Source organism: Haliotis rubra, unplaced genomic scaffold, assembly GCF_003918875.1.
Source record: "Haliotis rubra isolate DU_JTF1 unplaced genomic scaffold, ASM391887v1 Scf113, whole genome shotgun sequence".
NCBI lineage: Eukaryota > Metazoa > Mollusca > Gastropoda > Lepetellida > Haliotidae > Haliotis > Haliotis rubra.
Genome location: NW_025765037.1, coordinates 315,906 through 332,832, shown reverse-complemented (window position 1 = coordinate 332,832; position 16,927 = coordinate 315,906). Strand labels below are relative to the sequence as shown.

Here is a 16,927-nt window from a genome sequence, read left to right as displayed (position 1 = left end):
GCTAACATCACTGGTGGAAACATTACGCTTTATGTTTTCCGACGATTAAAATGTCTCAATTCGACTCACAAGTTTTCAGCGACACGGTAACGGTCGCAATGTTTACATTCCGACAATGCAATCGTGGAACGTCGCTTGACTAGTCAGCTTCATCTGGATGTACTGATCTAAACTTACGTTGGTAGTAGAAATGAGACGTTCATATTGCCCCATATGGTTTACGTTAATCACAGATGTAATTAAAATAATTTAGAGAAGATATTTAATCCGAACGTAAACCGTCATCAAACTGTTTATCATTTGTTTTTCTGGTAACGTTCGTCTTAAATTAGGGGGCAGACACATCAATAGAACAGCGCGCCAGTTAGCCCTGTGCGAGGATTCTTAATTTAGGCCACCAACACCATCGTTTGTTTTCTGCCTTAGATTAATTCTAATATCCTTAGAAAGTATTAAATTTGGCATCTTAGAAAAGATGCAAGCGTCCTCGTGCTTTAACTATAATAGTTCAGGGTGAAAGAGTGCTTTATTACACTATACATGGTGGTAGAGCGAACTGTATTTCTTAAATCCAGAGATCAATATTGTGAGCATTGTTTCATAATGACACATAATCAACCAAGACCATCCGATACCATCAGTCACTTCTTTCCACAAGTAATGGTAATCTTACAGAAATTATTTGCTGGTAATCTTACGACAAGTATTTCCTGATCATATTAAGGCAAGTATTTGCTGATAATCTTATGACAAGTATTTGCTGATAATCTTATGACAAGTATTTGCTGATAATCTTACGACAAGTATTTGCTGATAATCTTAATAATCTTACGACAAGTATTTGCTGATAATCTTATGACAAGTATTTGCTGGTAATCTTATGACAAGTATTCACTGATAATCTTACGACAAGTATTTGCTGGTAATCTTACGACAAGTATTCACTGCTAATCTTACGACAAGTATTTGCTGGTAATCTTACGACAAATATTTGCTGGTAATCTTACGACAAGTATTTGCTGATAATCTTACAGCAAGTATTCACTGATAATCTTACGACAAGTATTTGAGGGTAATCTTACGACAAGTATTCACTGCTAATCTTACGACAAGTATTTGCTGGTAATCTTACGACAAATATTTCATGGTAATCTTACGACAAGTATTTGCTGATAATCTTACAGCAAGTATTCACTGATAATCTTACGACAAGTATTTGAGGGTTATCTTACGAAAAGTATTTGCTGGTAATCCAATGACAAGTATTTTGCTGGTCATCTGACTGACTGACTGACTGAGTTTGGTTTTACGCCGCTTTTAGCAATATTCCAGCAACATCACGGCGGGGGAGACCAGAAATGGGCTTCACAGCTGGTCATCTGAAGACAAGTATCTGCTGATAATCTTACGGTAATATGGTTCATTCTGTTGCTTCATACGACCAGCATATGTTGTTGGTGACCTATCACTACCAACCGTGCAGCCGAGTATATTACCATCTGCGACTTCCTCCACTTGACCAAAGCCTAATTCTATTAGAAACTGTTTAGTCTAGTATGTTCGGCTAATAATAGCCAATACAATAACACTAAAACCTACTGAAAATGATGCAATGAATCGATTCACCAGAAGGTGACTGAGGTACAATACAGGAGTTAAATAACATTTGAAAGTATTGATTCCCACCCATACATACAAGAAACTTTGCTTATAATGAACACAAAATGATTTTAATTTTACTTTGTTTAATGAATAGTCGTGATTTACATTCTGACTAAAATATATCGCAAATGACAAGGACATAACAGCAACAGTTAATCTTATCTGTCAGTTTGTTTGGGGGATGGGGTAGTCTAGTGGTTAAAGCATTCGCTTGTCATGCAGTAGACCCGTGTTTGATTCCCCACATGGGTAAAATGTGTAAAGCCCATTTCCAGTGTGGACAATATGATATTGCTGGAATAATGCTAAAAGAATAAAACTCAACTCACTTACTGTCAGTTTGCTATTGGTGTGTTAGTTTTAAATGTTTACTGTACTACACAAAAGAACACCCAATTATTTCACATTATTATAATTAACTACAGTGCAATACAAGAATCAGCTATTTACTCCTTTTGAATGGCATACTATACTGAAGAACACTTTATGCTTTGTTCACATTTGTGTCCAATCACTGGATCATCAATGACCGAGGACAAATCTATCATCTTACAAGCAAGGTATCAAACCCCAGTCTATCTCAGCCTCTGAATCATTTTCCCCTCCACTTATTGCCGTGCTATAGTAGTGAGTGAGCGAATTTAGTTTTACACCACACTCAGCAATATTCCAGCTATATGGTGGCGGTCTGTATATAATCGAGTCTGGACTAGACCATCCAGTGATCAACAGCATCAGCATCGATCTGCACAATTGGGGACGAATGACATGTGTCAACCAAGTCAGCGAGCATGACGACCCGATCCTGTTAGTCACCTCTTACAACAAGCATGGGTTACTGAAGATCAATATTCTAACCCGGACCTTCACAGATCGCTATAGTAGTGAGTGAGTATGGTTCTACTGTTGCTTTTAGCAATATTACCAGCAATATCACAGCAGGGGACACCAGAAACTGGTTTTACATACTTATCGTGAAGGGAATCAAACCAGGTTTTTGGATAGATGAGAGAACACTTTAACCACTAGGCTACCAGACTTATCATCGTCCCGAATGAAGCAAATCTAGAATGTCCACAAGTTCATTTTTAAGTTTAATCGTAGTTTGTCTCAGTTAAGACCACGCGAGTCAAGCGACAAATGTTAGTGTTCAAAGCACCTGTACATTACAGTTTGCCAAGACACAGGCAAGCCAAGCATCAATCTCCATCACAAGAGTAGAATGATACAAATCGGACACGTCACGGCTGAGGGATTATCTTTCACCCCATCCAAACACAAGTGCATTGTGACTATTTGATCCCTTCACAAGACTCAACACAAGCAGGATGCACTTAAAACATCGAACTACGTATCCTTAAAGCGAGAACGGTAAGCAGAAGCGTTAATTGTAACAGCACTGGGAATTCCTCACACTAAAGACTGAGAGCATTGAGAACACCTTTCTCACTAATTCATTGCCTAAGGCTAGATGTCGAGAGATAATATCTACATATGGCCTTCTGTCCTGACGGGGATTGGCTACCTGTCTACTGTAAGTATGAGAATGGCTATACAGACAAGGTATTATTGATAATGACAGTAACTTTCTTCAAATGGCCGTTTAATATAGTCACATCATTGAAATTCTGTTTATATTCCAAGTAAACTTTATCCCATCTGATTCTAATTATTCCTTCTAAACTTCAAAACAGGAACACTTCTAAGTTTAAAAATTTGAAAGGTTTAGATTAGTGTTTTATTGCTCCTTTACATAATTATAAATATGAACCAACTTTTTATTGTAAATGTTTGAGATGTTGAACTGAGAGGTTTCACATCAAATTTAGAAATTTGAAGGGGAATGGACATCATGAGGGGATGGATAGAGTTTATGCCACGTTTTGCTGTATTATCAGGGGAAACCAGAAATGATCTTTACACATTGTACCCATGTGGGGAATCAAACCAAATCTTAGGCCTGATAACTGAATACTTTAACCACCAACCTACCCAACTGTGACTCAGGCACCCTTGAAATCAATTCAACCTCATCATCATCGCCCTGATATTGCTGGAATATTGCTGGAATATTGATGATATTGCTGGAATATTGCTGGTATTGCTGGAATATTGCTGGAATATTGCTGATATTGCTGGAATATTGCTGATATTGCTGGAATATTGCTGAAATATTGCTGGAATATTGCTGATTGCTGGAATATTGATGATATTGTGACATAAAACAATACTCACTCACTCTCTCACCCAAATCCACTCACCCACCAAACCATTACTACATGACAACTTTCAAAGCCCATCAAGCAGGAATATGTTCTCTTGAAGCCGGGTTCACGTAATAGTTGAACAAGTTCTTTGAACTGTTAATTATCCTTATGATACATAACAGTTAATAATCAGTATTTCTTTATTTGAATATATTGATGTGAACTATCCACGGTCTAGCACTACGTCAACTATTGATGTTACAAGTGTGGTTAATGGGGTAATGCTATCAGGTAATTAAGACCCAGGTCCTGTATCAACAGTCGGATCAATAATGAACACACTACAGGAACATACTTCATACTGCAACTGCCACGAAGACCACTGCTGCGACTGCATGTCGATGCCACAAATACAGACCCTCTGATACATGAATGCAGACATTAGTGCTGGGTTCGCTTCGGTTTCTGGTGCATTATTTATCAGCAATTCGTAGCAAAAGCCTTTCTCAAACAATAACCATCACAAATAAAAGAGATGAAACCATTTTAAAACTCACAGAAAATCTCTGCTATAGCCGAGTCCATTGTATGATTCCAATTATATCTTGAGTATGTGTTTATGAATGCCAATAGGGATGATACTCGGTGTTTGAAAACGGTAAACGTATCCCATCAGCACTGATCACAAACACATGAAAAGACAAGTCAACTGATCACCTGAAAAACACTGGGATCTATAGAACAAGTCAAAGTAAGGAATAAGTCAAAATATTGGACATCACCTGTCACTTCTGTGTCAAATTTGAAAATGTCCTCTGCCAAGTATCATGTTTCAGCAGCTATCTTCAAAAAGTCGTAAGGTCCTGTGAAACCTAATTGACACTAATCCTTAAACTTGATATGGCATTTAACGAACAATGTTTTCACATGCAGTGAATATTCCAGAAGATTTACATAATTCCAAAGCAGTCCAACATTTGAATACATCAATCAAATTGTAGCATACATCACCAATTGGTTTACAATACATCATTAAAGCCTAACATTACAATAATGACAGATATCCCTTGACTTTAATTATTATGTTGACATGACATGCACTTTATTGCTTTAACCACCAGGCTTTCCTGTGTCCACCTACGAGAGAGAGAGAGAGGAGAGAGAGAGAGAGAGAGAGAGAGAGAGAGAGAGAGAGAGAGAGAGAGGGAGGGAGAGAGGAGGAGAGAGAGAGGAGGCAGAGAGAGAGAGAGAGAGAGAGAGAGAGAGAGAGGGAGGGAGGGAGAGAGGAGAGAGAGAGAGAGAGAGAGAGAGAGAGAGGGAGGAGAGAGAGAGAGAGGGAGGGAGAGAGAGGAGAGGAGAGAGAGAGAGAGAGAGAGAGAGAGAGAGAGGAGGAGAGAGAGGAGGGAGAGAGAGGGAGGGAGAGAGAGAGAGAGAGAGAGAGAGGAAGGAGGGATTCTTGCAATACCATGGTAGTTAGACACCAGAAATGGGTTTCACATGTTGTACCCACTTTGGGAATCAAACCCAAGCCCTCTATACCCTAAAGTGGATGCTAACATTGCTTGATTTAACAACACCTGACCTTATCATGGTTTAAGTAACCGCTTGGATGACCGATAGTAACGAACGTGCTGTGTACCAGCCCAACACTAATACTGTCCTGATTGACACACAACACAGCCTCATAATTAAATCAGTTCTTAATCAGAGTACGTCTAATCAACATCTTCCTTCATTAATCCAACCTATTAACATCTTTAACCAAGAAATAAAAAAACACCAACATGCATTGAAAAATAAATGGATTTGTCAACGATGGCTTAAACGCAACCTAACAAATGGAATTATTCGTGATAACACGAGGCTAAGTAACATACTAGCTCTATCAGTGATGAATTATTCAGTGTTCCTTGACAAGCACAATCTGTTCAATTATCATCAATGTTTAATTGCACATCTAAGAGAGCGCTTTCTGACAGGCGAGATAGGAAGCACTTTCACCAGGTTAAGTGGGAAGCAGTTCGTCCAAGCGTGTAACTGTCACTGTTAACAGGTTCATCAAACAAGGAGAAAAGACCAAGGTCCCGAAGCTGAGCGATGAGTGATTATAACACTAAACAAGCTCAGAAAAAAACAGATCTTGGGCAGTAGGTAACAAGCACCTTTGGAGAGCTTCATTCAGTGTGCTACAAAGATAAGCACCTCTCTGCCACCAACATGTCATTTATAACATAGTTCCAGATTACCACTTTGTGTCTATTTGATACAAGTTACATAAAGCCTTTCAAGCATCTGCTATAACTACCTGTGGGATACCACTCGCTACACAACTCACATAATAGGAGCTTGTGAAATATGTCATCCAGGCCATACGATATCACAATGGCCTCCGTATTCAGCATATACCCTTTCATCTTCACAGGTGCATATAGACTGGAGCCGAGCATTGCTCATTGCTCATGACGACTGAATATGGGTTTAGAGGGCAATAAAACTTAGGCAATTCAAACTTTTCTTCTTTGATGAAAATTGAAATTTCTAGTTTGGTCATAAAATATAAAAGGCAAGTCAATGAACTGAAGACATGTTTTAACTCAATCTAAAGTTCAGATTACAGTTACCTTATATGGATTAAAACGAACACTTTTCCATAGAAAACTTCAGGTTCAATGTCAAAATTTAAGATCTGAAATGAACCTGTACTGAGAACAACTGTCCAAAGAAGCTGAGTTATACCACCACAAACGTCAAACACAAAATATTATTAAACTTTGTCTATTTAATGAGGAAAGATCCCATGCATAGTAACTCCCCCTTTTCTATACGAAACTCTATCATGTTGCATGGCCTTTGCCAAGATTTGCTAAACCCCAAACTATCTTCTATTTGAAACTGAAAATATCTTTGCAATATAAAACTCTTAAACAAATGAGGTCAAAAACACTAAGAAAACCCCAATAATTGGTACGTCTGTCTCAACAATATAAAAAACCCAAAACCCTGTGTCAGACGAGCGTGCATGGCATTTATGGATACGAGATGTCTTTTCTGATTCAGAGGTATTACAGCAGCGTGGAAAGCCTAATAAACAATTTGCCTAAGGTTGTTTCCCAAATGGATCTGGGGACATGTCCACACTCCTATCTCATAAGCAGTGTAGAAATTCATGAATGGAATTATTGGGTACTACAAACAGATGATGCAGTAGCCGTGGATCCAAGATCTGACACACAGAATCTGTCAATAAATATTGATTTTTCGTCTCAGATTTGGACAATTTGTCAGATTTTCCACTTGAATATCCCATTTGGTCTAATCCTGATGCACATTAAACAGAATATCATCCCTACCAACTGACCCATCTGTGTAGACTGTTGAAATAAGAACACCCCATGTCCTGGACTGCTGGTCGAGCTTTGCGTCCCCAGACAAGCTTACCTTCGCTTTCATGTATTGATTGTTAGTTAACATGGACAGCGAATTTGATCTAATTGAGGAAATAAATAGGGAAGCAAAGTGTGGCATCCCAGTGGACATGACGCAGACAGAAATCCCCACAAGCTTCCCATAAATATCACTGCTTTTATCATAGAACACTGATTGTCCTCCGCATTTTCACGACCAAATATTAAGCTCAGTCTGTGGCTATGTTTTCTGTCCAAATACCACATATCCCTTGGCAACCTGTCTGGGTGACATGGTCAGAGGGTGCTAGTGAGCGGGACTGGCTAGAACACCAGGATGTTCCTGAGCTAGAGGCAAGAACGTGATGGTGTCAGCCTGACTGAATTTTCTTTTTGGGCATAGTGGGCATTGAATAAGAGCTGAGTATTTTATAGGAATATTACTTCATATTCACTTTGCTATGGTGAGGGAATATCACCATACATTTTAGCATTTCCTAGTACAACCTATATAGAACAACCTAGTCTTCACTTATCCAGAGCCTGTTAATATTCACTCATATTCACATATTATGGTACACTTACTTATCTATGGTAAAGTAATTTAACCTTGCAATTACTTATCAATTCAGGAAATTTATTATATTGGAATATTATCTCATATTCACTATAGTAGGGGAATATTACTTCATTTTCACTATGAAATAAGAACATTACCTTATACTCCCTACAATAAGGGAATATTAGTCCATATTAACAATGGCATGGGAATATTACCTCATATTTACTATAGCAGGGGAATATTACTTCATATTCACTATAAGAGAACATTACATCATACTCGCTACCATATGGGAATATTAGTCCATATCAACAAAGGCATAGGAATATTTCATCATACTCACAATCTATGTTATTTTTTCACTATCATATGAAAATATTACCCCGTATACATTTATTTACAGTAAGAATTATTAATATGCATAAATCATCCAAATATAATACGAGAATATTACTTTGTATTCACTCATCTGTGAAATGAGAACGTTACCTTGTATTCATGTATTCATTGTATAGATTATTCATTTTGTATAATTCACATAACCAAAGTAAGAGAATATTGCTTTGTACTCACTCATCCATACAAAGCTTTGATGTATATGTGATTAGAGATTACCATAGATACACACCAGAGAACTATACAAACAGTGGGATGTGAAATCAGTGTTCTTTCTGGCTTGGTGCAAGGACGAGGATATCCAATACCTAATCAGTGATTTCCTTCAAACCCTCAAGTCACGAGTCACCATGATCATTGATGAGGAGAATATACGTCAAGTTTGCGTTCTGATCAAGGGGATTCTAAAATCTTTTGACAGAAAATCAATAATGTAACTTCTATCTGTGAGTTTTGCAGTATGCCCGAGATAATTACAGATTACTACAATGCAAATAACACCAGAACGTTACAAAAATCAATCCAAAAATATCATTTAGAATTCTCATATTGAAGTAACGAACAAATCATTCGACACAGAGAATGTCTTCTTAGAATTGTTAATCTAAAACACAAAAAAGTTTTGTAAAGAAATTTGATATTTATTTCCTCAATAAACTGATCAGTAGACCCTTAAATCAGCAGACTTATCTCAACCTCCTTCCTGATTGATGACACATTACCTGTGAAGTCAAGGTTCAGAAGTTCTGTTACCATGGAAATTACTGATGCACAAATCCACAGTTCAGTTTTTCGGTCAGACTGAATCCAGCTGTATCCCAGTATCAGCTAGTCACTGTAATGTTTCCTGATTGCACAGTTCACTCGAGACAGCTTGGGGCGATTGTCATAGCTACACAATGTGTCACTTCAGCCGTACAAATATCGCACATTATCATTATGTAATTGTTCAGCATTTCAAAACACCATATATCACCTACACCATAGGGAATGTTTCAAAACCCAGTGGAAACATCAGATGAACAGATAGTTTTAACAGAAACTGCAGCTTACTGTTACATGTCACTTGTACCACACAGTTTCAAGTCTTGTAGTACAATGTGTGTATTTATCAGTTGTCCCAGATGCAATGTTTATCCAAAGGAGTGATACAGTTGTTATTCACTGTTATACAAAGCTTAGTGTTTTTCTTGTTTTTATTATAACACTTTGCAGGGCTACTGAGAAATTTTGGAAGATTCCATGTAATTTCTAAATTTTGAAGCTCGACTGTTGTATGCACTTTAATTCATTATCTGTATGTGAGGATATGTGTTTCAGTGCCTAAAAATGGTTGATTTATTTCAATAAAATTGCAATTTGAGAAAATATCTGAGTTTTGAAACATTACCTGTACTAGAAAACACGTAGAAAAGACTATCAAAAACGTCAATGGAATGTATGTCTCACATACTCCAGCCTCCTTGAACTATCTCACGTATTTCACAAATCACTGGCGTTCTCAGGCGTGACTTTCAACTGGAAGACAGCAGACAAACGGTCACTGATGGCAAGCAAAGTGGCAATGGCCCCAGCTTCGTGATTCCACACTGGGTCAACACACCTTCCTAAGTGATCTTAAGCGTATCAAATATCCCCCGGGTCTACCAGCAGTGAATTTAGTGAAGACTCCATGAGAGAATAAGGATCCCTCCACTATGAACAGAATACGACCTGAGCCAAAAATAAAAACACGCTTCGGCGTCGGCCTTCTCAGTTTCCTTTCCACATTTGTGGCATGGGTGTGTAGAGGAAATCCACGTATATTCCACACAGTTTTGCACTGTAAGACAATCTAGCTCACAGGCCGGCCGGCCCGCACATCTTGAGATTTTTCCACATCTGAGAATCCGTACATCGTTTGCACGTTGTATGGTCATTATATAATCCTTCACCGAAAAAAATCACAGTTTCTTGTGAGAACAATTCCTTCTTCACCTTATTCTGTAGTCCGCGTTTCTTTCTTCCTCGTCCTTCTTTCCTCCGTCGTCCTTCTTTCAATCCTCTTCACATAGTAAGTAGAGTGGGCTACAGCAACTAAGGTACCGGGAGAAAGCGAGGGTTTTGCTGGAAAAAGTCGCTACAGGTTCTAATTCTAGCGGCGACCCTGAACCGTGGGGATTGGTAACGGTGCTAACATGCAGTCTATCAAAATAAATAAACGCAGACGGGTGGATGATGTGTTTTTCGGGGAGATTCGGAGGGGGGCGTGACACGCGGTTATGGTTTGCGACTTTAAGTCACGGGGGGTGATGAAGACGGACGGGCGACCTGGGGGGAGAGAACCATGTGACATTGGGTGGAAAATAAAAACAGATGAGAGAAAGAGGCGGGTTGTGTGGAAAAGAAAGATGACACATACCTGGGATCTAGCAAAGGTTAGCTGGGCAAATTAGAACAGGCACAGAGCTGTCAGGGTCGAGAAGGTGTGAGGAGGAGGGAAGATGATCAGCGCGTGCGAGTGCAATGACGCGGCACGAGCCTTAGATTTACGCTTCCGCTAAACAATGTAGTGCATTTATCGATTGCCGCGTCGCTAACGTGTGAGAGGCGTTAAGAGCTGTGGCGCTTTACACGATGTCCACCACAATCATATTGGAGGGCATTTTCTTCCATGAATAATTAAATTTCAGCTGCTTTAATCAAAATTGCCTATTTTCATACATGTTGCGCATTGATATATTGTAAATATTGGGTACTATTTTTAGTTCAAGGGTTACGGTATTGATCATGTGACTTCACAAAATGGAGAAATAGCTAGAGGCGTTACAGAAATCGATAGGAATGACAGCATGAAAAATAGGTCCCTTATCGTACATAATGTATGTTTGAAATAGTGTTGCTATAAAACGCAATGCTGGGAATTACTTTGCGTTGATGAAATGCAGTAAAACTTTATTGATAACTCATTTTATTTCCGCTCGTGATGTGACAGCCGTGTTCTCCTCAAGCGTAAAATTGTAAACACATGGCGGAATGATTCCATAACTCATGAATATTCAAGGTCAAAGTTGAGTTCGTCACATGACCTAGTCAACATGGCGATGTGAAGGCGTTCCTGTCATATTCGGCATTCTCGGTTGTTTTCGACGACGACAGCAGTACACCTCGACAACACTTCGCTGCAAACGCCGTCATCGCTAACATGGGCACCAGAAATGTGTATAACTTTGACATTGAACGAATTCGGGAAGGGGAATTCCCAACCCTTAAAGGTAATCCCGGCTCTAGTTTCGGATCAAGTTACACCTGTCTTGTGAAAGTATGATTATGCAGTTTGTTGCACATTGTTGTATGGAAGTGTAACATTGTACTAGCTACGAGGCTGTGATTCAGTTCAACACTGGAAATACTTTAAGTGCCAAGTTGCAGCGTTACCCACTGAACAAAACCCATGAAATCTCGTTGAACGAAATCAAAACAACAATGACACAGCAAAAATTATCGGAAGCCGGAAAAGCACCAAATACTGTATGTAATTCGCAGAAAAGCACTGCAGACATGTAGTTACCTTCCCCATACACACACCAGGCAAATCGTAAAGATGAGGAGGACATGCATTAATCAAACACTTTGAAATAAAATGTAATAAAGTTTTATTTGAGGAACAAGTTCAGATGACACCTGTTGTAAAATATGAGATAACATCCAAAGGAATTTACTTAAATTAATAGTCTGCCTCACAGTCCCTGAACCACATTATTTTCCCAACTGCCTATCCTTCCCTATAATGCTACAATTCTGAATGAAGCAAGTCTTGACTTCCTAAGTTTCAGGAACTGTGAATCTCTCATCTCTCTGGGGCTGCTTTTCAATGTAAATAGGTTTATTTGTTACTATCAAAATTACAAATGTTCAGAGACTAAGTGTTTTTAACTACACTCAAACTCAAATTTATCAATCTCAACATCTCACTATATATACCTGCAATAAACAAGATGATATTATCAGTGAAGTAGTGTAATTTCCTTGGTTAGTATCCAGCTTCTAGAATGCCAATAAAACAAGAGTCGTAGCTGGACAGAAGACATTTAAACTTAACTTTTAGGAACAGGCCTTCAGTAAGTACAGCACATTGCACCATTAAACTGACATTTACACTGAAGCTTCCAAATAGACCTCTGTTAGGATATCAGCTGAAAACCTTGGCCATGAAATGTACACCATTGTTATAGAGAACCACACCCACCCTAATTAGCCAGCCATTAGCCAGGTCAGGGATACCACACTAATTGATACTCATTAGGTGATCAGTGGGATTACACAATTGCAATTAGTCTCTAAAACATTCATTGACTGATTAGTTAATTGCTTGTATCAACACAGTAATTGCACCTTGTCAGCCAATCAAAGGGTTCCTGTTTTTAGACACTGGGGTGGAAAATATTTTCAGTGATTCTGGGCACCCAATGTTTACTAATGGAATGAATCTGTCAAGAAATTTTATTTTTTTTATTCTTGTTGATGTTTTGTTTGACTAATTGTTGTGTTTGTTTAGTGTTACTGGTTGTCTTTCATGCTTTGTTTTTCCAGTGATGGTACAATGATTGTGTTTGTAACCTTACTTCTTTAGATAAGGCCAGACAAATTATTTTTCTTGTGTTACATATTTTTAAACTGGGGTTTTAGTGTCCAACAAACTGTCTTGCGTAGTCGAAGTCTTGCTCCCGTATATAAGATTTTATTTTTCGAGCGGGGAAAATTGATTTTTATTTTTTATCTTATTCTTGAAAAAATATGACCAGCTTATCTGTACAGCAAGAAATAAATAAGGTTAAAAAGGAGCAATATCTGTACAGCAAGACATAAATAAGGTTAAAAAGGAGCAATATATGCACTCAATATTTGACAGTGACTTTAGGTGTGTGTTTTTTTAATTTAAATGTATTCAAAGATTGACTGTATTTTTTCAGTTCAATGAGGTACAAATAAAAAACCCTGATGTGCCTAATGTATGAATCTGCATAGCCGAAAGTTGTCCACTTTGATGGACTTTAGGAAGTCAATGCAACAACACCTGACTAAATCAGCCAATCAGAATGACGGAAATACAATGAACACTACGAAAGTTTAATGATTCATATGTTCAAATGTGTGTATGTTGTTGGGTTATGAGAAGGCCTTATTAAAGGGATGTAATGATTAAGGTAATGGTTTAGAATAATGTCCAAGGTCTTCTCAAACTACACCTTTCTATCAAAAGTGAATATTTGTTATACAGATTAGTTTTCTAAGTGTCTTTGTTCAGTAAAACTCATGTTATTCTTCCAAAATAATATTTCCCCTGGCTTTATCTAGTGTTTATGACATTCTAAAACTTCTATTGCTGGGACAACGAGGAGAGTTCTATGGATATACAACTTCTTTAATATAATATTAGCGATGTTTCGGTGTAGCTTAACTAACACCGTTATCAAGCAAATGATGTACAATACTAGAGGCAAGGTATATATATATACGAAGAAGTTGTATATCCATAGAACTCTCCTCGTTGTTCATCACACCAACTTCTAAATGCCACTCAAACAAGTTCTACTGATGGGGTTGAATGTTTGTAATTGATGTAGGTGATGTATGGAAACCATCAAAACAATGTTTCTCAATGTTTGAAAAAACAACAGACTAGATGATATGCACAATGACAAGCAATAGCCATTGTAAATTATTACAGGTAGTTTCATGCTGTATTTCAATGTGTCAGAGATTGGTATTTTAAAAATGGCAATAAATTAATCTAAGAGCTTAGTGTGCACAGTAATGCACTTGTGTGTAAGGTGCCCTGTCATCCACTGGCCTTCTGAAGGTGTTATTGAAAATCACACAATGTGTGTAATTACATACATTAAAAAGAATAATCATACTTAACATATCTATTATTAATGTTTTAAGTGATACAAATAAGACCTTTTTGTACAAGAAAACATATATTTCTCATGTTTTAGTAATGGATAAATGTAGCATGTTTACGTATTTCACCAAACACGCATCGCCCCTTGAACTGTTGGCACCATACAGTGCAATGAGGTCATGGAACAAAGTAACAATGCAATGAGGTCATAGTTGAAGGAATGTTGCGATACTGGACAGTTAATATGGGCCCTGTCATTAGAAGGGACATATAGCCAATGTGGGACCTGTCATTAGAAGGGACATATAATCAATATGGGACCTGTCATTAGAAGGGTCATATGGGACCTGTCATTAGAAGGGACATATAACCAATATGGGACCTGTCATTAGAAGGGACATATAACCAATATGGGACCTGTCATTAGAAGGACATATAAACCAATATGGGACCTCAAATATGGGACCTGTCATTAGAAGGGACATATAGCCAATGTGGGACCTGTCATTAGAAGGGACATATAACCAATATGGGACCTGTCATTAGAAGGGACATATAACCAATATGGGACCTGTCATTAGAAGGGACATATAACCAATATGGGACCTGTCATTAGAAGGGACATATAACCAATATGGGACCTGTCATTAGAAGGAACATATAACCAATATGGGACCTGTCATTAGAAGGGACATATAACCAATATGGGACCTGTCATTAGAAGGGTCATATGGGACCTGTCATTAGAAGGGACATATAGCCAATGTGGGACCTGTCATTAGAAGGGACATATAACCAATATGGGACCTGTCATTAGAAGGGAAATATAACCAATATGGGACCTGTCATTAGAAGGGACATATAACCAATATGGGACCTGTCATTAGAAGGGTCATATAACCAATATGGGACATGTCATTAGAAGGGACATATAACCAATATGGGACCTGTCATTAGAAGAGAAATATAACTAACATGGGACCTGTCATTAGGAGGGAAATATAACCAATATGGGACCTGTCATTAGAAAGGTAATATAACTGATATGGGACCTGTCATTAGAAGGGAAATGGAAAATATTATTGGAAAAGCCAATGGAATGGAACTAATTGCAATTTGGGGTCTTTTGGTGGCAATGCAATGTTTGTTCTTATCTTTAAACCTTATGATGCTCTGTTAAAAATTCAACATACCATACTGATGATTCAATATAAGCTGATTCAGCAAATGAACTTCAGATCTTTCTCTTGCTGCTTTGAGCTGATGCTATTGACAGCTTTAATTTTCTGGACAATTTCTTGAATTGAAAAAGAAGAAAAACATAACACAAAAAATAATACCATGATCATTTTATGGTCTTAATGAGCTTCCATACATACCAGCTGAGATTGTAAAGAGGAAATGCTAACACATGTTTAATATGATAAGTTGTCAGGATGTGCATATTTATGTGACTTTCCCTAGCTACACAAGGATATTACTTCACTGATATAAATTAAAAATCATTTATACTTTCAAGGATGTGCTGCAAAACAAAATGTCACGATGCTCAGGAAGTCATGGCTCATCTGCAGCCTAGTGGTCAAAGTGTTTGCTCGTCACACCAAATATGTGGGTTTGATTGCCCAAATGAATACAATGTGTGAAGCTTATTTCTGGTGTCCCCCGCCTTGATATTGCTGGAATATTGCAAAAGTCATAAAACTCAACTCACTCGAATGCCCGCTCGCCAACCGGCCTGCCCACCCAAATACTCACTCACTCACTCACTCACTCACTCACTCACTCACTCACTCACTCACTCACTCACTCACTCACTCACTCACTCACTCACTCACTCACTCACTCACTCACTCACTCACTCACTCACTCACTCTCACTCACTTCACTCACTCACTCTCACTCACTCACTCACTCACTCACTCACTCACTCACTCACTCACTCACTCACTCACTCACTCACTCACTCACTCACTCACTCACTCACTCACTCACTCACTCACTCACTCACTCACTCACTCACTCACTCACTCACTCACTCACTCACTCACTCTGCTTAGGTAGCATACATCTATAATCATCATATGAACCAATGAAGATGAAGCTTAACATGCCTGTTCCCACAAAGAGATGACAGCTGGGTTTGAGGTCCAAACTCAATTTTTACGATGAACGCGATGTTGGCCATATTGTGGACAGTGTTTATGGCCATCATATTATATCAATACATATTGAAATTTGGTACACGTGTAGATAGTAGGCTCACCATGTTTGTTATAGCGTTATTTAATTTCTTTTCAACCTTGATTTGAGCAGTGACCCTACTGAGCACTGAATTTTTATGGCCATTGTCCCTTTTATTCAAGACCCGTGAAGATCCGGGGTAGAATAGGTCTTCAGCAAACCCATGTGCTTGCCATAAAAAGGCGACTATCTTGTCGTAAGAGGCGACTAACGGGATCGGGTGGTCAGTTTCGCTGACTTGGTTGACACATGTCATCGGTTCCCAATTACGCAGATCGATGCTCATGCTGTTGATCACTGGATTGTCTGGTCCAGACTCGATTATTTACAGACCGCCGCCATATAGCTGGAATATTGCTGAGTGCGGCGTAAAACTAAACTCACTCACTCACTCACTCCCTTTTATTCAAATTGCAATTTAATTTTCTTCTTGGATAGGTAAATTTGTAAAACACGAAAAATATGGTTGGACTTGAATATATTTTCATGCATGCTTCCCTGAATTCCACTGATTGCTGGGGTGGAGCTGTAGCCTAGTGGTTAATGTGATCGCTCGTCACGCCGA

At 38.4% G+C, this 16,927-nt stretch overlaps 2 protein-coding genes across 11 annotated transcripts in view; one reads left to right on the top strand and one right to left on the bottom strand.

Annotated features, from left to right (window-relative positions):
• Positions 1 to 10,747, bottom strand: part of LOC124291154 (poly(rC)-binding protein 3-like) — a 380,920-nt gene extending 370,173 nt beyond the window's left edge. For 4 of the 8 annotated variants that reach the window (XM_046728097.1, XM_046728129.1, XM_046728151.1 and 1 more), the window contains exon 1: positions 10,633 to 10,737. The gene's annotated coding sequence lies outside the window, so the exon portion shown is untranslated. Of the gene's footprint in view, positions 1 to 10,632 lie in introns of all 8 variants that reach the window. The other 4 variants (XM_046728143.1, XM_046728166.1, XM_046728080.1 and 1 more) reach the window with 3 other exon arrangements.
• Positions 10,748 to 11,302: 555 nt separating this feature from the next.
• The window catches only part of LOC124291095 (molybdenum cofactor sulfurase-like), a 92,710-nt gene continuing 87,085 nt past the window's right edge, over positions 11,303 to 16,927 (top strand). For all 3 annotated transcript variants that reach the window (XR_006902148.1, XM_046727998.1, XM_046728005.1), the window contains exon 1: positions 11,303 to 11,485. Coding sequence is in view for 2 of the 3 variants with exons in the window: in XM_046727998.1 (XP_046583954.1) it covers positions 11,416 to 11,485 (70 nt within the window). In the remaining variant the exon portion in view is untranslated. The remainder of the gene's footprint in view (positions 11,486 to 16,927) is intronic.